This window comes from Lynx rufus, unplaced genomic scaffold (genome assembly GCF_022079265.1).
Source record: "Lynx rufus isolate CCGP_SWC_20201006 ecotype Redwood Valley unplaced genomic scaffold, mLynRuf1.p SCAF_1, whole genome shotgun sequence".
Lineage (NCBI taxonomy): Eukaryota > Metazoa > Chordata > Mammalia > Carnivora > Felidae > Lynx > Lynx rufus.
Window position 1 is genome coordinate 1,057,362 of NW_025814823.1, and position 22,504 is coordinate 1,079,865.

General features: G+C 36.1%; 1 protein-coding gene across 3 annotated transcripts in view; it reads left to right on the forward strand.

Moving 5' to 3' along the window:
- LOC124510805 (zinc finger MYM-type protein 2) overlaps positions 1–22,504 on the forward strand; it is a 102,565-nt gene that overhangs the window by 75,878 nt on the left and 4,183 nt on the right. For all 3 annotated transcript variants that reach the window (XM_047077463.1, XM_047077469.1, XM_047077478.1), the window contains 7 exons: positions 3,899–4,028; positions 4,718–4,833; positions 5,844–6,015; positions 7,260–7,385; positions 8,670–8,764; positions 10,008–10,176; positions 10,428–10,579. In XM_047077463.1, coding sequence (XP_046933419.1) covers positions 3,899–4,028; positions 4,718–4,833; positions 5,844–6,015; positions 7,260–7,385; positions 8,670–8,764; positions 10,008–10,176; positions 10,428–10,579 — 960 coding nt within the window. The remainder of the gene's footprint in view (positions 1–3,898; positions 4,029–4,717; positions 4,834–5,843; positions 6,016–7,259; positions 7,386–8,669; positions 8,765–10,007; positions 10,177–10,427; positions 10,580–22,504) is intronic.

A 22,504-nucleotide genomic window follows, 5' to 3' on the forward strand; every position in this document is an offset into this window, starting at 1 on the left:
CTGCAGAGTCAGCACAGAGCCCAACGTAAGGCTCGAACTCACGAGACTGTGAGATCATGACCCGGTCAAAATCAGGAGTCGGACCCTTAGCTGACTGAGCCACCCAGGTGCCCCAGGTGACGTAGTTTAATTGACATGATGTAATGTTTCTAGAATGACAGGAAGTAAAACATTGACTAATCTAGGACATACATGATTTTGGACCCCTTATTCTTATGTGGGGATTCTAGAGTATTTTGCAGTTTGGACCGAACTTACCTAGTCTTAATATATAATAGATACACAATAACTCTATGTTAAATTATTCTTTCCATTTTACAGTTGAGGAAATTGAGACATGAGATTGAGTCAGTTGCCTGATGTTAACACAGCAGTAGTGTTAGAAATAAATTCCCTAGGTTCTTGTTCACAGCTCTTTTTCTTAGCTGATTAATTATGTGGTTTGAAATCCTGATGAATCTAGAATAATCTCATACTAGTACCAGCCCTGTGGCCATATGTATTAGTTTTTAAAAATTTATATCTTTCCACATCTTAAAATATGCACAGATAAATTTATTAAACAGTGATAATGTTTTAAGTACAATTGATCATCATTCATATTTGCAAATTTGCCTCTTCTCTAAAATTTATTTGTAACCCCTAAATCAATGCCCATGACACTTTTCAAAGACATGTGCAGACATGTGCAGAGTGGTAAAAAAATGTGAATTTCCTGAAGTGCATCTTCCTACTGAGGTGTGGAACAAGGCAGAGCTTTCCCTTCTTGTCAGCTCATCCTGTAAACAGGTCTCCTTTTCATAGTCTAATTAGTGTACCACCTTTATCATATTTTGTCCTTTTTATTGGTGATTTTGCTTCATAAAAGATCCCCTAAACATAGTATTAAAGTGCTGGCTAGTATTCCTAAGCACAAGAAGGCTGCTTTTTGCCTTACAGAGGAAATAAGGTGTGTTAGGTGAGCTTCATTCGGTTTACAGTGAGTTTAATGTTCGTGAATCAACAATATGGTATACCCAGAAAAAAGGAATAAGAAATTCACCAATCTGTAGATGAGGCAACTCCAAGTGCTAAAATAAAACCTATAGTGCATGGTGAAGCTGTGGAAAAGAAGGAATAGTGACTCTATTTACGGATTCATGGACTTAGGACTAATTAAAAAAAAAAACCAAAAAACAATGAAATAGCATTGTGGTGAGACTTTGAGCTTACAGCACGTTACCCAGGATCAGGGCAATGTTAAACGCTCCCTGCCTCCTGCTGGCTGGCTCACGCATTTTAAGGAAAAATGGTGTGAAAAATGTTAAACTTGCAGGCAAGGTGGGTTCTGCAGATCAGAACCAGGATGCTGTGGAAGAGTACCAGCTGAGTGATAACACAGGAAGAAGGGATATCCAGACAAGCAGGTTTTCCACACTGATGAGACTGGCTTGCTTTCTCAAGGTCAGTGGCAAATGAACCCATATAATACAAGTGGTGTCCAGAGCCCCTGACCTTTAAGTCATTTAGAGACCATACAACCTTGCTAGAATGTGCCAGTGCCAAGAGTGGTTTTATGTGTAAATCCTTCGTGGTGCATAGAGCCCCAAATCCACGAGCGCTTACAGGGAAAAACTGAACTGTGTGCCAGCCCCTTGGAGGTGGGACAGAATGCATGAATGGTTATCTAAAATATTCTGGGATTGGTTCTCCCAACTGCTTCATCCTAGAGGTTGAACATGGTTTTCAGAATGAAAACCTTGCCTTTGAGGTTTTATTCCTGGATAATATCCATTGCCTTGAAGAACTCAAAAATGCCTATCTCAGTGTAGTTCCTTTTATGCCCCCAAATACTGTGTCCCCCATCCACCCCCTCGATCAGGGCACACTTAAAGCTCTCAAGGCCTACTTCATGAGAAAGCTTTTGAGGCTCTCAACACCAACAAGGAAACCACCCTGATAGATTACTGGAAGTCAGTCACCATACGCAATGTGATGGTTTTGGCACAGCTTAGGACAGCATCGAGCAGGCTGCTGTGAATAATTGTTGGGGAAATGTTTGACCAGACTGCGTTGAAAAGTTTCAGAGGCTTTGAAGGTGTTACAGAAAATAAAAAGAACAGTGTTAAAAACATAATGTGTGTTGCACCAAGTAAGTGAAGAAGGCTTTGGGGCCGTGCAGGAAGAAGATGTGGAGGAAATTTTGGTAGAGAAGGCAGTAGAGCCACCGTTGAAGACCTGGACAAGATGACCAAAAAAGGCATCAGATTCAGTGATGCAAGGCAGCCTAAGACTCCCAAGAATTGCTCTTCTAACAGTGGCCAAAATACTGGAATGGAATTCTGCCTTGGGAAAAATTGTCAGTGACACACATGGAAGAATGTGACTCTGTACTTGAACAAAGCCTCAAATTTAACACCACTGTGTTTGCCCCTTACGTCAAGACGCTTAAAAGATTTGAGGTGAGAAGTTAAGCAGACAAGGCTGACTTAATTCTTTGAAGCCAGTTTGGGAGGGAGAGTTGCTGATATTGTCCACAAGTTGCAAGAACCAAACTCTTGAGGTAGAACTGCCAGATGTCACCATGTCACCCTCATCGACTTCTTCCTCTTCTGCAGAATAATTGTCAACAACCTTTCCCTTGGTTTTTATGGGCACGCCAAAGGTTGAGAGGTTTAACCACACAGTGCACTGCCCCATTGTACATCCTGCAGGTCCACTAAGAGTAAGACGTTAATGTTTTTATAAAACTTTAAATGTTTAATCTTTGGTTTTTTTCCTAGGACTTTATTTGCATTAGTGTACAATATATAGTGTGTGTTAACAGGACTGAGTATGAGTACTGTATGGGATGTGTGTATTGTATCTTTGTACTGTGTGTGTGTGTGTGTGTGTGTGCGTGCGCGCGCGCGCGCGCGCACACATACCTGAGTGCGTCCGTAATCCTAGTACAGTACGCAAAATGCTATAATCATAATGTGTTATAAAGAATCTACATATAATTATTTGTAAGAAATATATATGAAATCAAGGGTGTTTTCAGCAGAAACAAGGTTATGCATTGATGTGACCAGAGGCTTGAGGCTTGCAGGAACCTAACCTTGTATTTCCTTTTGGAGTAATGGTTCAGTAGTGTTCATGGTTACCGTCTAGAACTTAAGTACCTCAGATATTCTGTACCTTTTTTCCTAGATCAATAGGTGGTATGGAGAGCACCTTATGTTTTGTCCCTTATGGACAGATCATTAGCTTATTTTAGATTTTATGTGTGTGTATGTGGGCGGGGGAAGGGGGAAGCGTTTTCAATTGTAAATAATGCTACAGTTAACATGGTGAAAACATCTGAGACTATTATCTAGAATAAGTTTCTGAAATTGTAATTGTTGGGATATAAGAATATATAGTTGGAAGCTTGATAATATTTTTGGTAATTCTTTTCATTGTTTTTTTTTTTTTTAACTTTTAAAATTTAGTATATAAATATACAAACTATATATCCAGTACAGGGAACTAGTATGTATCAGATGGCCATAATAACTAAGAACTTTTTTCTTTCTCAAATAAATTTTAAAAAGCCTAATTATTTGCAAAATTCAGGTTAACAACCTTGCTTTTTTTTCCTTTTTATTTAAAAGTGGCAATTGTCTTTTTATGGTTTTTTAAAAAATGTGCTGGTGGTATCCATTGAAGGTCACAAAGTTCTGTAGAATGAATGATTACTACTGCTTTGTCTGTAGTTAGGACAGATTCATACTGATCCTTTCAGATTAAGACTATGGTAAACATAGTAATAATAACATAATTTGGTTATACTCTTATACTTTTGTGTGTTCCCTCCACATGACCTAGATATTCATTAACACCAGGAAGTAAGAAAATTAGAGGCAAAAATAAAATGTTTCCCTTTGCTTCTCTGTAGGGTTCAGCTCCACCCCCTTCTCCAACACCTAACAAAGAGATGAAGAACAAAGCCGTTCTCTGCAAACCTTTAACAATGACGAAAGCTACTTACTGTAAACCTCACATGCAGACCAAATCTTGTCAGACAGGTAACTTAGGAAAATTTGACTTAACACCTCACTCACCGAAATTCATGCTTGTCTCAAATAATAGGCTACGGAATGTGTCTGCTTGGTCACTTTGTCATTCCCTGTTGATTTTGCTTATCCAATTTTTGATATTGCCTTGAGAATACAGCGTAATATTTAAAATCATTAATGAAAAGCTGTGTTAAAGGTCTAGAATAAAAATTATGTCATAGGTGAAAAGCTATATTAAAAATTTCCTTGGGGCTAAAATTCACTAAAGTTAAAGTGTTGCCTCAGAGATCACCTCTTTAAGAGTGACCTGTAATGTTAACAATTCTATTTCCTTGTCAGAATGCAATGAAATAATTCAAATATGTGTTTTTATGAGATTTAAATGTATCTTAATTGATTAGATACATATTTTTGCAGGGGTTATGAGGGGAATCTAGGCTATCTGGAACTATGTAACATTTTTAAGGGATATTTTCTTTGTATTAAGAAAAAAAAAGACCTAAATTCTATTTTTATTCTCTTTAGGTTAATACAGCTGCTATATTTAGTTTTGTTGTTTTTACATCACCTAATTTTGTGAAAACTGAGAATTTCTTTTAAATGGGAACAGAGGCACTTAAATATTTCTTTGTTACCAAATTATTTTAACACTGAGTAATGATATATAAATGCTCTTTAAACACATTTTGTATTTTTAGATGATAATTGGAAGACAGAATATGTTCCAGTGCCTATCCCTGTGCCTGTGTATATCCCAGTACCTATGCACATGTACAGTCAGAATATTCCTGTTCCTACTACAGTTCCTGTTCCTGTAAGTCGGACTTTAAGTTCTTTTTCATTATGAGGTTTATCAGGCATTAAGTGGGAGAACAGTGTTGTTGTAATTACTATCTCAGTGAAGCTAGTAGAACAGAGGGTTGAGTCTTCAGCTTCACCAGTTAACTTAGGTTTGGTTGACTGTCAGTGTTTGATTTGTGTTTAATCGAGTAGATCCTTAAAGGTGAAGTTTAGCAAGTGTCTGCATCTGCTTTATGCACATGATGTTTTATTTTTTTTTTTTTTAAATTTTTTTTTTTTTTCAACGTTTATTTATTTTTGGGACAGAGAGAGACAGAGCATGAACGGGGGAGGGGCAGAGAGAGAGGGAGACACAGAATCGGAAACAGGCTCCAGGCTCTGAGCCATCAGCCCAGAGCCCGACGCGGGGCTCGAACTCACGGACCGCGAGATCGTGACCTGGCTGAAGTCGGACGCTTAACCGACTGCGCCACCCAGGCGCCCCTATGCACATGATGTTTTATATTCGAGTTCATTGTAGAGAAAAACATTTGTAAAGTTGCCAGGTTTAAAACTGAAACACGGAAGAGAATTTCGTATATATTATAATTACATTATTTTGTCCTAAAACACTTGTGGTACTTAAGACACTATGCCACGGCTTGGCTGTCCCAGTCCTCTGCGGGGGGGGGAACAGAAGTACCTCACTTATTTTTCTTTAATGTTTATTTCAGAAAGTACCTGGCTTATATTCTGGGCTTACTCTGTTATAGTTGATATCTTAGTTTTGATATGTGTTTTCTCCCCCAAAGCTTTTATCCATCCTGTGTTAGAATAATTTTTAATTTGGAAAATTATCTTTTTTTTTTTTTTTTTTTAAGAAAAGATTTTATTTTTAAGTGATCTCTGCACCCAGCATGGTGCACAAACTCATGACCCTGAGATCAAGAGTTGCATGCTCCACCAGCTGTGCCAACCAGGTGCCCCCGGAAAATCATGTTTTAACATGGAGTAAACTTAACAGTAAATACTTTGGTTAACTAGGTGCCAGTTCCTGTTTTTCTGCCTGCCTCCTTGGACAACAGTGAGAAGATCCCTGCAGCAGTTGAGGAGCTAAAAAGCAAAGTTTCCTCAGATCCTCTTGATGCAGAGCTGCTTACAATGACAGATATGATGACTGAGGACGAGGGCAAGACGGAAGCTGCCAACATCAACAGTGAGCTGCTCTGTATTGCACTTTGTGAATAAGTGTATTATTGGTTTTCAGAGGGTTGTAATTGTTAAAGTATGTTCCAGAGCATATCCTTAAGTTTCAACTTGATACGGGAATGGGGGAGGCATTGCAGCAAAGATGTATTTGAAGAGACCATACTCTAGCCACAAGCTCTCTTCTGTCAAGCCCAGTTTCAAGCAGGAATTTGAATGGTCCATGTTTTAATTATAATAGGATTTGACTTCTAAAATTAACTAACTCAGAATTTTTCCTGTTTTAGTGGACTACCTCAGACACAAAAACAACTTGTAGTCGGCTTTCATAATGATCCAAACTCTTATATTGTAATGGTTGTCCCCAATTTGTTTGTGGGCTGTACTTGGTAGCTTGCATTATCTAAACGAGGGTTTATCCCAACTTCTGTTAGGGCAGTGCTTGCCAAATGGTGTATATGATGAGTATGCCGTGGATGATTCTCTTGGAATATTTATTCCTACCCTTACTCCTCTGGTAACACGTAGAGTCCTGTTTCAACCATAAGCTGCCTAATTCACTTTACCCTAGTGTACAATAGAAACACTATAAATTCTCTCTATTTCATAATGTGACCTTGTTTGTGAAAGACTTGGTTACAGTGGTTTTGTTTTTTAAGGAAGTGAAGTGGGAAAAATGTCACTGTTAATCTCATAGAAAGGGTATTTTTTGTGAAACCTTTGTTTCGTGTGTGTGTGTGTGTGTGTGTCTTTCTGTCTGCTATCACCAAAATGGATAAAATGCATGTCTTACTGTGGCTTACAATACAAAAATGTTTGAAAGCAACTGATCAGAACATTAGAAAGCTGTTGTAATTGAATGATATGGATAACCTAGGTCACAGTTCGTAAAGAGTGCTGAAAATTGCAGTGATCCACCCTCATTAGTTTATTTTTGACAAGAGATTGCTTTTAGAAATATCATACATACATACTGGAATTGCTTTACTATCATTAACTTTTGAAGAGGGGCAGTCAGAAACTTAAAGGATTAAACGTTTCCATGTACTCATGATCCTGTAACAATTGTATAGTATTTTACATTTCAAGATGGCTATATAACTTTTCCTTTTATGACTATTAATACATGTGTTTATTCTTGTTTATATATTGTTCATATATGTTTCCAGACTAAATATAAGTACTGTTTGCCAGATTAAATATAGACTAAATATAGGTGTTTTGATTTGTAATTATATCATGAATTGATTACAGGTGTAATTATTGAAACAGACATAATTGGTTCAGATCTCTTGAAGAACTCTGACCCAGAGACACAGTCCAGTATGCCTGATGTACCATATGAACCAGATTTGGATATCGAAATAGATTTCCCTAGAGGTACTCAAAATGCTATTATGCTGTTTTATTCTTTCAATGTGAACTTTGGTTATGGAATTTAGTTATGGAGTCATAATTGTGGTTATGATCATTAACCATTTAATGTTCATGTTATTGCCTTTACTGTTTATATTTGGTTTTGTCTGTTTTTTTTTACCAAACAAAACTCAACAGTTAACTTCTGAGATGACGCATAGGACTTAAAGAAAATTTCTTAGAGCCAAAAAAAAAAAAAAAATCTTTCGCAAAGTAAGATTACTTTGAAAATAGAGAAAAGTTAAAGAAGTGACTGTTTCTTTTCTTTTTTTTTTTAAACGTTTATTTATTTTTGAGACAGAGACAGAGCAGAAGCATGGGAGGGACCAAAAGAGAGGGAGACACAGAATTCGAAGCAGGCTCCAGGCTCTGGGCTGTCAGCACAGAGCCTGACGTGGGGCTTGAACTCACGAACTGTGAGATCATGACCTGAGCTGAAGTTGGATGCTTAACCATCTGAGCCACCCAGGCACCTCTTTTTTAAAAAAATGATTGTTTTTAAAAAAATTTAAATAATCTATTGATGGCTAATAAGCACACTAAATAGAATGTAAAGCATTTTGGGGCACCTGGGTGGCTCAGTTGGTTAAGTGTCCAACTTGGACTTCTTCCCTGGCAGTGGAGAGTTCTCTCTCTCTCAAAATAAATAAGCATTAAAAAAAAAAAAAAAAAGAATGCAAAGCATTTTATTTTGAGAAAGATTTGGTATGTTGAAACAGATTTGTACTGAGATCATTTGTTACTTTTTAGTTTTTTTAAATGTTTACTTATTTTGAGAGAGAGAGAACATAGCAGGGGAGGGGCAGAGAGAAAGGGAGAGAATCCCAAGTAGGCTCCACACTGTCAGCTCAGAGCCCCATAGGGGCTCAGTCCCGTGAATCGTGAGATCACGACCTGAGCCAAAACCAAGACTTGGACACGTAACCGACTCACCCACCCAGGTGCCCCTGTACTGAGACCATTTAGATCTTAGAATTGAATTTCAGGTTGTAATATTTTTCTGATATTATACATTTTCATGAAAATGTCGTATTGTTATTCGGTATACATGTGTTTTATGAGTCTGAATAGGGTTTATCAAAACTCAAGACAATTCTCTATTCACCCTCTCCTGTAGCACAGGTTACCCCCTGTATATAGGTGTTTGTTTATATTCTGTGATTAGTTCTTTGTTGCTGGCTGTATTTATGTAACATAAGCCTGTGCTGTTATATTTGGAAATAAAAGTTCTTCTGATTTGATTGTTAGCTGCTGAGGAACTTGATATGGAAAATGAATTTTTATTACCACCTGTTTTTGGAGAAGAATATGAGGAACAGCCTAGACCTCGATCTAAAAAAAAGGTATAAATTAATAGTATTCTTGCATTCAGCCACTATCTCTTTGTAGTGATAACCTCTTTTAGTTATAGAGCAAGGATACAGTGAGTGACCCACAGTTGTGTTGAGAATATGGGAAGACTTTTTTCCCTTAGATGTAAAAAGACTTCAAGAGTTAATGTGAAAGTAATAATTTTCCAAGTAATAAAAATGTCTCATATTTGTAACTTCATAGAAGAGCAAGTATTTTTGCCATTTAATTTTTCTTTTTAATTTTATCCTGACAAAAGGTTGACATAGTTGCTCAAAAAGTAAACTCCATTCTTTGCCAAGAATTGAGACTATTTTCTAGGGATCTGTTTTTTCCACTGTTATTTCTGATGAGACTAATCTATGAGGTTAAGTTACAGTGTGTAATATCTGGTCTTTTTTACGCAAGCGAGTACATAGAAGGACATGCTGGACAGTTTAATTGTTTAGGCAGACCAAATCTTAATGTTGTTAACAGATGTGATTTAAAAAAATACTTTATCAACAACTTTACTTATTTCTGATTTTCAACATAAAGCAAGATCAAAAGAAACAAAAAGGATGACTTTCACAAATTTTCCCACAAAGAAAGAAAAAAACTGAAAAAGGAGTGAGTACCTGCAGTAGAATGAAGTTGGACTCCTATTTGACACCACACACAAAAATTAACTCAAAATGGGTTATAGACCTAAATGTAAGAACTAAAATATAAAACTCTTAAAAGAAAATAGGCCTAAATCGTCACTGCCTTGGGTTAGGCATAGTTCTTTGACAGGATACCAAAAGTACAAGGAACAAAAGGAAAAAATAGGTGAATTAGGTATACTACATCAAAATTTAAAACTTTTATATAGTAAATAATGCCATCATGGAAGTCAAAGGAGCTGAGTGAAATTGAAATTGAAAAGTTCAATTTCTCTCTTACCTTAAGATTTAGAACCCTTTTCAGATTATTCATTGATTATGTCTTAATTTTCTTACCAGTCTCACAGCAGGAGTTACTATGATTTTGATATACAAAGTGGATTATGTAGAAATATGGCATTTCTGGAGATATATTTCAAGCAATGTTATAGGTAGCTATTCTCAGATTTCAGAATACCAGTCAATTCTAAGCATATAAATAGATGTTATTTCTCTTTTAATTTTCATTTGTTGAGGGATGGCTTACATAAAGTCGTGAAATAATGTAGGTATTTTTTTAAAAAAAGATTTTACAATGGTATTTTACTATTAGGGAGCCAAGAGAAAGGCTGTATCAGGATACCAGTCTCATGATGATAGTTCTGACAATTCAGAATGCAGCTTTCCTTTCAAATATACGTATGGTGTAAACGCATGGAAACACTGGGTCAAAACTAGGCAACTTGATGAAGATCTTCTTGTATTAGATGAGCTAAAATCTCGTAAGTGTTCTGATTTTGTTTCCTCTACACCCTATTTCAAATCAAGATTTTTGTTATTAACTACCTTTACTTAAAAAAACATAAATGTAGCTTAAAATATTTTAAGTACATTTAAATGTAGCTTTCATTTTACTTTTAAATTCTAATATAGTCTAAATCAATTTCAGAAAGTTTCTTAATCTTAAAAAAGAGAAAGTTTCTTAATCTTAAGAATAAATAATAATAATTACTAATGTTTTACTTCTTTTTAGCTAAATCAGTAAAGTTGAAAGAGGATCTGCTCTCTCACACCACGGCTGAGCTTAACTATGGGTTAGCTCATTTTGTGAATGAGATCCGACGGCCAAATGGAGAGAGTTATGCACCTGACAGCATCTATTATCTTTGCCTTGGAATACAGGAGGTTAGTAATTTGATGGCTATTTTTGGATATAATGTTAATAAGAAAGGTTGTTGTGGTAGGGGTGCCAGGTGGCTCAGTTGGTTAAGCATCCGAATTCAGCTCAGGTCATGTTCTTGCAGTTCATGGGTTCGAGTCCCGTGTTGGGCTTTGTGCTGACAGCTCAGAACCTGGAGCCTGCTTTGAATTCTGTGTCTCCCTCTCTATGCCTCTCCCCTGCTTGCACTGTCTCTCTCTCTCTCTCTCTCTCTCTCTTTCAAAAATAAATAAACCTTAAAAGAAAAACAAAAAAGGTCGTTGTGGTAGTTTTGGAAGAGAAAAATGTTACGTTTCAAGAATATTAAGGGTGGCTTTATGGAACATAATGATTTCTTGGCTTGCCAAGAAAGAAAAAAGAATTTACTCTATTTGAATATATAATACTAGGATATTCTAAAGGATTTTCTTACTTTGTGTATAGGTTTTTCATAATGAGATCTGTTCCTCAAAATCCTCAAATTCTTGAAAACTGTCGTACCAAAACCGAAAAGAATTCATGTTTAGGGGCACCTGGGTGGCTCAGTTGGTTAAGCGTTGAACTTCAGCTCAGGTCATGATCTCACGGTTTGTGGGTTCGATCCCCGCATCAGGCTCTGTGCTGACGGCTCGGAGCTTGGGGCCTGCTTCAGATTCTGTCTCCCTCTATCTCTGCCTCTCCCCCACTCCTTCTCTTGCGCGCGCGCGCACGCGCTCTCTCTCTCTCTCTCTCTCTCTCTCTCAAAAATAAACATTAAAATTAAAAAAAAAAAAACATAGAAAATGGTGTTAGGGACAAGTCACTTGAAACTCCTGCATCTATCTTTTGTTACAGTTAGCAAAGCTGTATATTTGTTGCCATATATATGATAATCAGGATGGCTTCATTTCTTCCTTAAAATTGCAAATAAATGAATTAACATCCTGAGGTGTGATCCTATATATGTATATATAGATCCATGCTGGTATACATGTAAACAGAAAAATGTGTTCCTTTGCAGATAGTGGATCTGTTTCAATTGTACACTTCTGATGTTTCTAATTTGTTATATAGGTAAATTACTCTTTATTTTTTTGGAATCATCTTATAAAAGAAGATCATTCTTTAGGGGTTTAAATAAGCCACATATCTGTGAACCTTGATTGAGTCTACTTTCCGTAATAGACATAAATACCAACTTTAGGTGTTGGCTTGTAATTCTGAACAAATTGTTCAGGTTTGAGCCCAGAGGTCAGAAGGTATCTTAGCTTAACATCCTATGTATTTTTTAGCTGTGATAAATGATAGAAGGAGCTCTTTTTACGTAGAGTTTTGTTTATAGCCCGAGAATTTAATGTTATGTTGCCAACTGATGTAGTCACTGAAATTATTCAGAAAACTAGAACTGTCTTAATTTGTATTTTAAGTTGTGTTCTCTTCAGGGTAGAAATTTGCCCAAGATTACATAAGTGGTAGTGGGAAGGTAGCACATGGCTGTAAATTATTGTATGTTCAAGGGCCATCGTATATTTTGCAGTAGCAACCTAAAAAATATATAGTAGGTTTTACTTTTCTTTATTCTTCTTTGATAGATTTATACATACCTTAGCCTCATATTTAGATGGTGACAATAGGTCATCCACCATTCCAGATCTCAAAATCCCTGAAAACTAGAGATTTTACTCTTTAGTTTTTCAGAAACACTCATTTGGTAGTAAAACCTCAGTTGAAGAGTTGTGAAGTTTTTGTCTATTTAGTGTACTTTCTGTTTGATCATCTACAGAATATTAACTACATAATTCACTATAGAATAGTTAACGTTTCTAAAGGAATAAAGGGTACTTTCCTAGATCACTTTAGGAATATTATGTAAATATGTACATGCCCTGAATTTCCTCTGTAAAATCCAAAAAGTTATGAATTCCAAAACATATCTGGCCTCAGTGGTTCTGGTTCAAGGTTTATAGACCTGTGTGTGTTCCCCCACCCCCCATTTTCATCATACCTAGGAGTAAAAAAGAGTAGGAATAGCAGGCAAAACCATCTCAACTGTCTGGTTTCAAAATAAGTTACCTGTTACGTAATAAAGACTCTTCTTCAGAGCAAATAGGATTTGGGTTTTACTCTTTGTGTCTTACACCATGCAGGCCCTATTGTAGGCACTCATTAACCTGGATAATTGTCAACAGCTAGTACACAATAGACCTGTATTGTCCAGTTTTTCTGCTGCTTTTTATTGTATGTATGTATTTAAGATGGTGGAACAATCTTTTTTTAAAAAGAACATTTATATCATCATCTTGGAAGTAGTTCAGTTGTTCAGATCAATCATTTGTAAAAATGTAGAAGAGGATATTAGGGTTCTCCCAAGTTAACTCAGCAGGAAGGAAAGAGATTGAGTTCTAGGCTCTTATTTGTGTTGTTTTAATGCAGCTCTACTTTTTGGTATGTTTTGGGGTTCTGTATAAAATTTCATTTAAAAATGGCTTCTAGAAATTCAGCTTAAAAAACTAGTACCTGAATAATAAAATTTTAAATCACAGGGTAATAAAAGACAACAAAATGAGCAGTCTCTGTCTTACCCATCTCTGTTCCACTTAGTTCACCTCCCTGAAGTCAAATACTCTCTGTTGGCTCTTTCCTTTCCTCGGACATTACTTTGCATATAGAAATATAATGGATTTTTGTATATTCATCTTATATTCTCTATGTACCAATTCATTATTAGTTTTGTTAGGTGGTGTTAAAGACAGTTTTGCCTCTTTATTTCCAATCTGCATGTCTTCTTTTTCTTGTCTTATTACATTGGTTAGGGATGTCAGGCCTCCTTCCCCCTCCCAACATTGAAAGCAAATGATGAGAGCAGAAACCCTCACCTTGTTTCTAATTCTTGAGGAAAGATGCTTCACCATTAAGTACGATGTTGCCTATAGGTTTTTTGTAGTTTCTTGTTTGTTACCAGGCCAAGGAAGAGAACTTCTATCCCTAATTGGCTGAGAATTTTTCTTAACCTTTTATTTTGTTACTGAGGGTTTTTATCATAATCGGTTACTGAATTTTGTCAACTGCTTTTTCTACATCTATGGAGACAATCATATGGTTTTTCTCTCTTATTCTTTTAAGAGAATTAATTTTCAGATATTAAATCAACCTTGAATTTCTGAGAGATACTGCATTTGATAATGATATATTAACTTTTTTATATACTGCTGATTAAACTTGCTAATTTACTGTTAATGACTTTGCAGAGGTTCATGGAGGATAGTAGTCCATAGTGTTCTAGAGATCTTTCCCTGGCTTTGGTGATACCACTGGCCTCATAAAATAAATTGGGAGGTGTTCCTTTCTCCTACTTTTTTTTTTTTTTTTTTTAAAGCTTGCTTGCTTTTCCTCCCTCCCTTCCTTCCTTCCTTCCTTCCAGAGAGCATGAGCTGGAGTGAGAGAGAGAGAGAGAGAGAGAGAGAGAGAGAGAGAGTGAGTCAATCTTAAGCAGGTTCCACACTGGTGTGGGGCTCGATCCCAGGACCCTGGGATCATGACCTGAGCTGAAATCAAGAGTCGTATATTCAACCAACTGAGCCACCCAGGACCGCCCCCCCCAGCCCCCCTGCCTTTCTTCTCTTTTCTGAAAGAATTTGTGAGAATTGGTATTATTCCTTTCTTAAGTGTTTGACAGAATCCAGTGAAGCTATGTGGGCCTGGTTTTTTTTTTTTATTTTTTTTATTTTTGTGGGGTTTGAGGTAGTTTAAATTACTAAGTCAATTCATTTAATTTTTATACGGTTATTTAAGTTCACTCTTTATTTTGAGTTCATTTTAGCAGTTTGGTCTTTAAAGAAATTTGTGCACTTGATCAAAGTTGTCACATATTTGTTAGCATGGGTTGATGTTGATAGGTAGATAGCAGCTTAAAAATGTAATGGTTTATAATGATAAAAAACATAGCCCTTAGTTTATACATTATGAAAAACAAATGGCTAGTGGGATTGGGCCTAATGGGGCTAGGGTTCTGGTTTGCCTGTATTTGCTGATCTAGCTAAAAGTTTATCAGTTTTCTTTTATTGATTTATTCGGAGAGCCAGCTTTTGGTTTCATTGATTTTTCTCTGTTTTTCTGTTTTCTCTTTTTTGGAGTCTCTGACCTCCATTTGTTTTCTTAATTTGTTTTCTTTTTTCCGACTTAAGATCATTGATCTTAGACCTTCTTTCTTTTCTAGTAAAGCATTTAAAGGTATACATTTTCTTCTATCAGCTAGTTTACTTGCATTCCATAAATTTTTAAAAATATTTTCATTTTCCTTAAGTAAAGAGAATTGGCTGGCTACCCTATAACTCTATTATAGGAAGTTGAATCTCTGGATTGCTTTTTACTGAGTGGGTTATTTAAATATTAGAACTCCAAATACTATTAGAGGTTTGAGATCTAAATGGATTGCATAAGAAGGAATTATAAATTATGTCTTTAAGTTGGTCTTTTTTTCTAATTTTTTTTTATTGTGGTAAAATACACGTAACATATAACTTACCCATTTTAACTGTTTTTAATGTACAAGTCAGGGATATTAAGTACATTTGTAATCCTGTGCAAACATGACCACCATCCATCCCCATATAGCATAACTGAAACTCTGTACCCATTAAACAGTAACTCATTCTCTCCTCACTCCACCCTTGGCAGTCATCATTCTGTTTTCTGTCTCCATAAGTTTGACTATTTACGATATCTTGTATAAGTGAAATCATACAATATTACTCTTTTTGTGACTGGCTTTTTGCACTAAGCATAATATCTTCAAAGCTTATCCATATCGTAGCATATGTCTGAATTTCCTCCCTTTTTAAACAGGGTCTTTACATTTGACTAAAATTGTTTCCTCAGAAATTTTTTTTGCTACTGAACTATACACTTTAGAATGGTTAAGATAGTAAATTTTTCTTTTCTTTTCTTTTTTTGTTTTTTTTTTTTTTAATTTTTTTTTTCAACGTTTTTTATTTATTTTTGGGACAGAGAGAGACAGAGCATGAACGGGGGAGGGGCAGAGAGAGAGGGAGACACAGAATCAGAAACAGGCTCCAGGCCCAGAGCCATCAGCCCAGAGTCTGACGCGGGGCTCGAACTCACGGACCGTGAGGTCGTGACCTGGCTGAAGTCGGACGCTTAACCGACTGCGCCACCCAGGCGCCCCTCTTTTTTTGTTTTTATACCATAATTGAAAGAAGTTTTTTTTACTATTCTCATCATTGGACATATTTTCACAGACTTGATTTAATTTTGTAAAAGGCTGTATGGTATTTATAAGCAGCTTTAAAAATAATTTAAACCTCAGTGTAAAGATAAGCTATCTAAAATATACTTTACAGAAATCATTGCTGTTTAATGTTACTTCAAGGATGTACACAGAAATAGAAGCTATTTTTGGAAGAGTGCATATTTTTCTGTTGCATTTATTGATTTTGTTTGCATCTGGGAATAAAATAATGTCGAAGAAGTAGGACTTTTTTTATATTTGTTTATTGAAGGAATAACATCTTTAGTTGTGAGGACCAGGTGTTGTGAATGTAGGTAGTAAATAGGTAGCCGCTTCTGTACTGCATATTGAGAAATTAGGTATAATTATGGATGTTTAATTAGTACTGTGTGAAGGGGGTGCACAGCATTTTTTTTCTAGCTCACAAACAGAATAGCTGATTTTCCCCCCTGATTGTATAAGGATAATGGTTATTGTTAAAAAAGAAAATTACGTGAACTCCTACAATCATGATCATTCTTTCCTCTCATCCACTCTTACCTTACACATGTGAACACATGCCCTGCACACCAAATGCATTGTCAGTGGAATTGTGGATACCGTTTTCCTGAACCTTCCCCACTTCATCATGGTTAGCTAAATGTGTATGCTTCTCTGTATTTTTTTATGAACACGGCAAAAGATATAATAGTTTGTCAGCTAAGAACATGGAGCCATATTAAACTCTTTTGTACTATAGTTTCCTTCCTTCTGTTTCTCAGCACATTGTGGCAGTCCCTCTAAGTCGGCTGGAACAGACTTAACTGTGTGTATTTCATACTACATTTAATTTAGTCATTTCAACAATGATGAGCATTCCCTTTGTTTCATAAAATTTTGCTATTATAGATAAACAGTGTACACCTTCTTTCCCCTCCTTCCCCAGATATTACATAATGATCCTAAAGATCTTTTTCAAAAAAAAAAAAAAGGTTTTTTTTTAATGTTTTATTTTTGAGAGCGAGAGACATAGTGTGAGTGGGGGAGGGGCAGAGAGAGAGGGAGACAGAGAATCTGAAGCAGGCTCCAGGCTCTGAGCCATCAGCACAGAGCCCGATGCGGGGCTCGAACCCACAAACTGTGAGATCATGACCTGAGCCAAAGTCCGATGCTTAACCAACGAGCCACCCAGGTGCCCCGATCCTGAAGATCTTAAAGATCTTATTTCTATGAGATTAGATTTCTGAAAGGGTATTATTAGACCATAAAAAAAGCATATGTTTTATTTTATTTTTTAAGTTTATTTACTTAGAACGTGCACATGCAAGCGGGGGAGGGGCAGAGAGAGAGAAGGGGAGAATCTCAAGCAGGCTCTGTGCTGTTAAGTGCGGAGCATGACACAGGGCTCGAACTCACGAAACTGTGAGATCATGACCTGAGCCAAAGTCTGACACTCAACCGACTAGCCACCCAGGTGCCCCAAACATACTTTTTATTGTAAAAGCTATCACGATATTGCTTCCCAAAAGTGCTGAGGATCTTTTTAGTTGGCCATTTGAGTTAGCTTTTCTGTGAAGTTTTGCTTTGTTGGGTTGTTTATGTCTTTCCATTTGTGAGAATTCTTTGTTTATTCTAGATAGTTATTCTCATTTTCCAAAAATTTTTCCAAAATTTCTTATCTTGAAAAATGCTTTTTTCAAGAAGAGTTAGAACTCCATTTACTATATTAAAAACTAGAGTAAACTCACTTATTAATTTGAGCTTGTTAATTTGAGTTCTATTATATAGGACTTTTTAAAATTCTATTAAAATATGTATAACATTTTAAAATGTATTTAATCTTTGATTCAGGAGGGCCTTAAGAATTTGCCTTATTTTTCACAGCAGTGGTGTAATGCATTCAGAGTTTTGCTAACTTTCTTTCATTGGTTTCTTCAGGAGACATTAGTTAACTGTTTATTGTATGCTGAACATTGGAGCAGATATTAGAGATTACTTTTTTTTTTTTTTTTTTTTTACTATTTACTGATTTCCATGCACTGTACTAACTGCTTGACATGTCATTTAATCCTCTCAACAACCTTACTATTCTTCTCACCATTTTTTTTTTTTCAACGTTTTTATTTATTTTTGGGACCGAGAGAGACAGAGCATGAACGGGGGAGGGGCAGAGAGAGAGGGAGACACAGAATCGGAAACAGGCTCCAGGCTCCGAGCCATCAGCCCAGAGCCCGACGCGGGGCTCGAACTCACGGATCGCGAGATCGTGACCTGGCTGAAGTCGGACGCTTAACCGACTGCGCCACCCAGGCGCCCCTCTTCTCACCATTTTTTAATGATGAAGGAAAATTAAGTAGCTCACCTGAGTTTATATAGCTCATATATTTTGAATCTGGTAAGCAGTCTGACTTAAAAGCTGTAATATGTTCTGCCCAAGGATTTGGAACACATACAAAAATAATACTTAAACAGTGTTGTTCTCATGGTATGGTATGTTGGTGGCACAGAGGTGGGACTAATTGGTTCTATAAGGATGTAATCTGAGAAAATAGTGGGGAAGATCTTTAAATTGAACTTTGAAGTAAATATAGAAATTCTAGGCAGGAGGGATGAGGGAAGAACAATGGCATTTCAAGAACAGAGAAAAATATATACAGGGCACAGTTTTCCAGGAACTGCTTGGCATGGCTGGAATGTAGAATATGAAGTGTAGAGAGCTTTGGGTGCAGGTGGGGTATGAAGTAGGTAACAGTCATGCAGCAAAGGGCCTGTATTTATTGTTAAAATGTTTAGACATCTTTTATCCAGGTTGAAACAGGAAAAGGTTTTAAGCATTTTTTAAAGATCACACTTGATTTTTTTTTTTTTTTTTTGCCTTGGAGGTAGGCAGCTGAGGGTTGGAATAATATTACTGAAACACAAATTATTGTGCAGAGCTGCTGATTTGTAGCTAAATTAATGGTGGGTTGTGTTTACATTGTTTTTAATGAAGCTTTATGCAAGTAGCATTTTATAAGACCATCAATTTTAGACACCTATAAGTATAATCTCTTAAATATATCTAATAACCCTTAAATGATCAGTGTCTTCTATTCTCAACATACTATTTATAAATTGTTATGCATATTGTTACATATAATGGGTTTTGCTTAGCTAGTTTTCTAAAAACATTGTCATTACATATATATTAGTGACAATTCATGTCTAAACAAACATGTTACTGACTGAACATTTTCTAAAACATATGATTTTCAACTGTTAGTAGACTTATATTCTACTTCTCAAATACCAGTGCCAGAATTTCTGCTTAAGTAGATAGATAGTTACCAATGTGCTGCTTTGCATTTTTAATCCAAAAGAGAACAGAGCCCTTGAAACTTAGCTCATCTGAAATAAGTGCTCTACGTGTAAAATACACATAAGATTTCAAAGAATTTATATTTTAAAAATGTAAAACGTATTCTGTCTCCTTCTCTTTCTGCCCCTCCCCAGTCGCAGTATCTCTGTCTCTGTCAAAATAAATAAATAAACTTTAAAAATTAAAATAAAAAAAAAGATTTCTAAGAAGGGGCGCCTGGGTGGCTCAGTAAGTTAAGCATCTGACTCCTGGTTTTGGCTCAGGTCATGATCTAACGGTTTCATGGGTCTGAGCCCCACATTGAGCTCCTCTGTGCTGATGGTGTGGAGTCTATTTGGGATTCTCTGTCTCCTTCTCTCTCTGCCCTTCTCCCACTCACACTGTCTCTGTCTCAAAATAAATAAACCTAAAATATATATATAATAAATAAATAAAAATGTAAAATATCTGATTAAGTTTTATATTGTATGTTTAAAGTAATGTTTTAGATATATTGGGTTAAATAAAATATTTAACTATAACTTCTAAAAAAATTTTAGAAGTTTTAGACAATTTAAAATTATATGTGTAGATCACACTATATTTTGTTGTTCAATGATACTCTGTGCAGTGGTTCCAAAATTATCTCTGGATCTCTAGTTCTCTCAAATATTGTTCCAAAGCATTCTAAATGCAATGAGAAACCAGAACCCTTACAAAGGAATTTATATTTTGGGTAGAGAATACTTATTAATTTAAATAATTCTGTAATTATTGAGTAATTATTTTTTAGTAAAAATTTTTATTAAGGTTGCTACTCTTGGGGCACTTGGGTGGCTCAGTTGGTTGAGTGTCTGACTCTTGATTTCGGCTCAGGTCACGATCTCATGGTTCATGAGATCAAGCCATGTGTCAGGCTCAGCGCTGGCAGTGAGGAGCCTGCTTGGGATTCATTTTCTCTCTCTCTCTCTCTCTCTCTCTCTCTCTCAAAATAAATTAATTTAAAAAAAAAAAGAAAAAAAGATTGATACTCTTTAGACAGGCCTGACCCATCACCGTGTTTTTTCCAGGGTTACTTCCTAGAAGGTGTTGATGGCTTCTCCTTTGCTTCTGAACAGCAAAAGTTACTGCGCTTTGGTGATGGGGCAGATTAGGTGTTCATAAGTTGTGTAGATTGGGTGTTTGTAAATTGGGACTGCCTTAATGGAAAATAACAGCTATACCATAATATAGTATTGCTTTGAATACTACAGCAATGACTAATAAAGCTTATCGTCATTCCTTCTGTAACAATAAGAGCAGCAGGTCTTTTGATTTATCAGGGATTGCCAAAAAAAGCACATCTTTTAGGAGCTACTTGCAGTAAAGTGGAGTTGGAAGCATGGTAGTTTTTGGCTTGTTGTTAAGGTTCTGAATGTACATAGAAATTATTTCCCCCTTGGGGGGCGCCTGGGTGGCTCAATTAAGCGTCCGACTTTAGCTCAGGTCATGATCTCTCTGTGAATTGAAAGCCCCGTTTCGGGCTCTGTGCTGACAGCTCAGAGCCTGGAGCCTGCTTTGGATTCTGTCTCCCCCTCTCTCTCTGCCCCTCCCCATTCGCACTCTCTCAAAAATGAATAAACATTAAAAAAAAAAGTTATTTCCCCCTTATTGCTTGACTTATAGCTGAAAATTACTTCAGGATCATTTCTCTCATTATGATTGCTGCTTTAAATGGTAAGAACAGAAGAGAAAAATTGCTGTTCTGAACATGAGGATTTCACTTCTGCAGTTGTTTTGTATAATGGGCATCAACTTTACATTAAAAAACATTAAACAGATTGAATTGTGATACTGTATTTTAACCAATTAATGCTACAGTCATAACACTGAGAATTTCCAGATATTTTTATAGAGTTTCTGCCCTCTGACTAACTCATCAGTAGGGAAGGGATCTGACACTGTCACTTCATTGATTGCCAGGCACTTGCTTTGTCATCCTGTTCGCAAGGTATCAGTTACGAATTTTTGTTCTGCCATTTTGAAGTTATGCTGTCTCCCTTCTGACTAGCAGGACTAACATTATAATTATCAGTTCAGATGATGATACGCTAGTCTGATATTTGATTATTATATGGTGTTTTTTTTTTCCATTCTTTTACTTTTCATTCATCTGTGTCTGCATATTTAAAGTTAGGTGTCTTGGAGCACCTGGCTAAGTTGGAAGAGCATGCAACTCTTGATCTTGGGGTTGTAAGTTCGAACCCCTTGCTGGGTATAGAGATTATTTTAAAGAAAATAAAACTTAAAAAAAGTAGGTTTCTTGTTAAGCAGCATATTGTTGGGCCTGGCTTTTTTTTTTTTTTTTTTTTTTTAAGTCCAATTGACCAATCTTTGTCTTGGTATGTTTAGACCAACAAACCTTTTTTTTCCCTTTATATAAAGAACCAGATAGTAAATGTTTTATTTGTCTTTGCAGGCCACACTGATATATCATGCACCCATTCAGCTCTGCCATCGCAGTATGAAAACAGACTTTGGCAATATGCAGATGTCACTTGTGTCTGTGTTTCAAGGAAACTTTATTGACAAAAATAGGCACTGAACCAGTTTTGGCTCTCATTTGCCACCCTGGTTTAGATCTTTTATACTTAGTATAATCACGGCTGCCATTGGATGAGAATCTGCCATTGGTTGTTTTGTATTTGTTTTATCTGTTCATTATTGGGTTTTTTTTTTTTTTTCTCTGCTTTCTTTTGAATTAGTTATTTTTCTGTGATTCTATTTTGTCTCTACTGTTGGTTTATTTTTTGCCTCTTAAGTAGTTTTGTTGTGGTTGCCCTAGGATTTATAATATGGGTCTTCAGTTCATTATCTACCCTCAAATATTATTGTACCACTTTATGTATCACGTATGAACCTTATAACAGTGTCCGTTTCCCATCACCTGCCCCTTTGTGCTGTTGTTGCCATACATTTAACTTTTACGTTATTTTATTCCAGATTCCACTGGAGATGGACTTTGCAAACTTTAGTTTTTAAATCATTCCTTAACAACTCTCATTGTTAAGATTGGTCATAGTAAGTTATTAGAGTCAAGTTTGTACTGACTCACAGGAGTTAGAGAGGAGCAGTAAGTAAAAAGCATTCCTTAACAATTGAGTGCTAGAAGAGACCCTCAGACCACTGCAGAATAACATTTCATCCAATTCAGAATTTTTCTTTAATAATTTATAATTTAATTACTCTTACTTGAAAATCTAATTTTGTTTTCTCCATGTTCTATATAATGAACATTGGAACCAGATATTCTGTTTTTATCTGACAGACTGAAGATTTCTGCTAGTTCTTACATTCTGGATTCTTGGGTTTGTATTTCAGCTTTGAGTT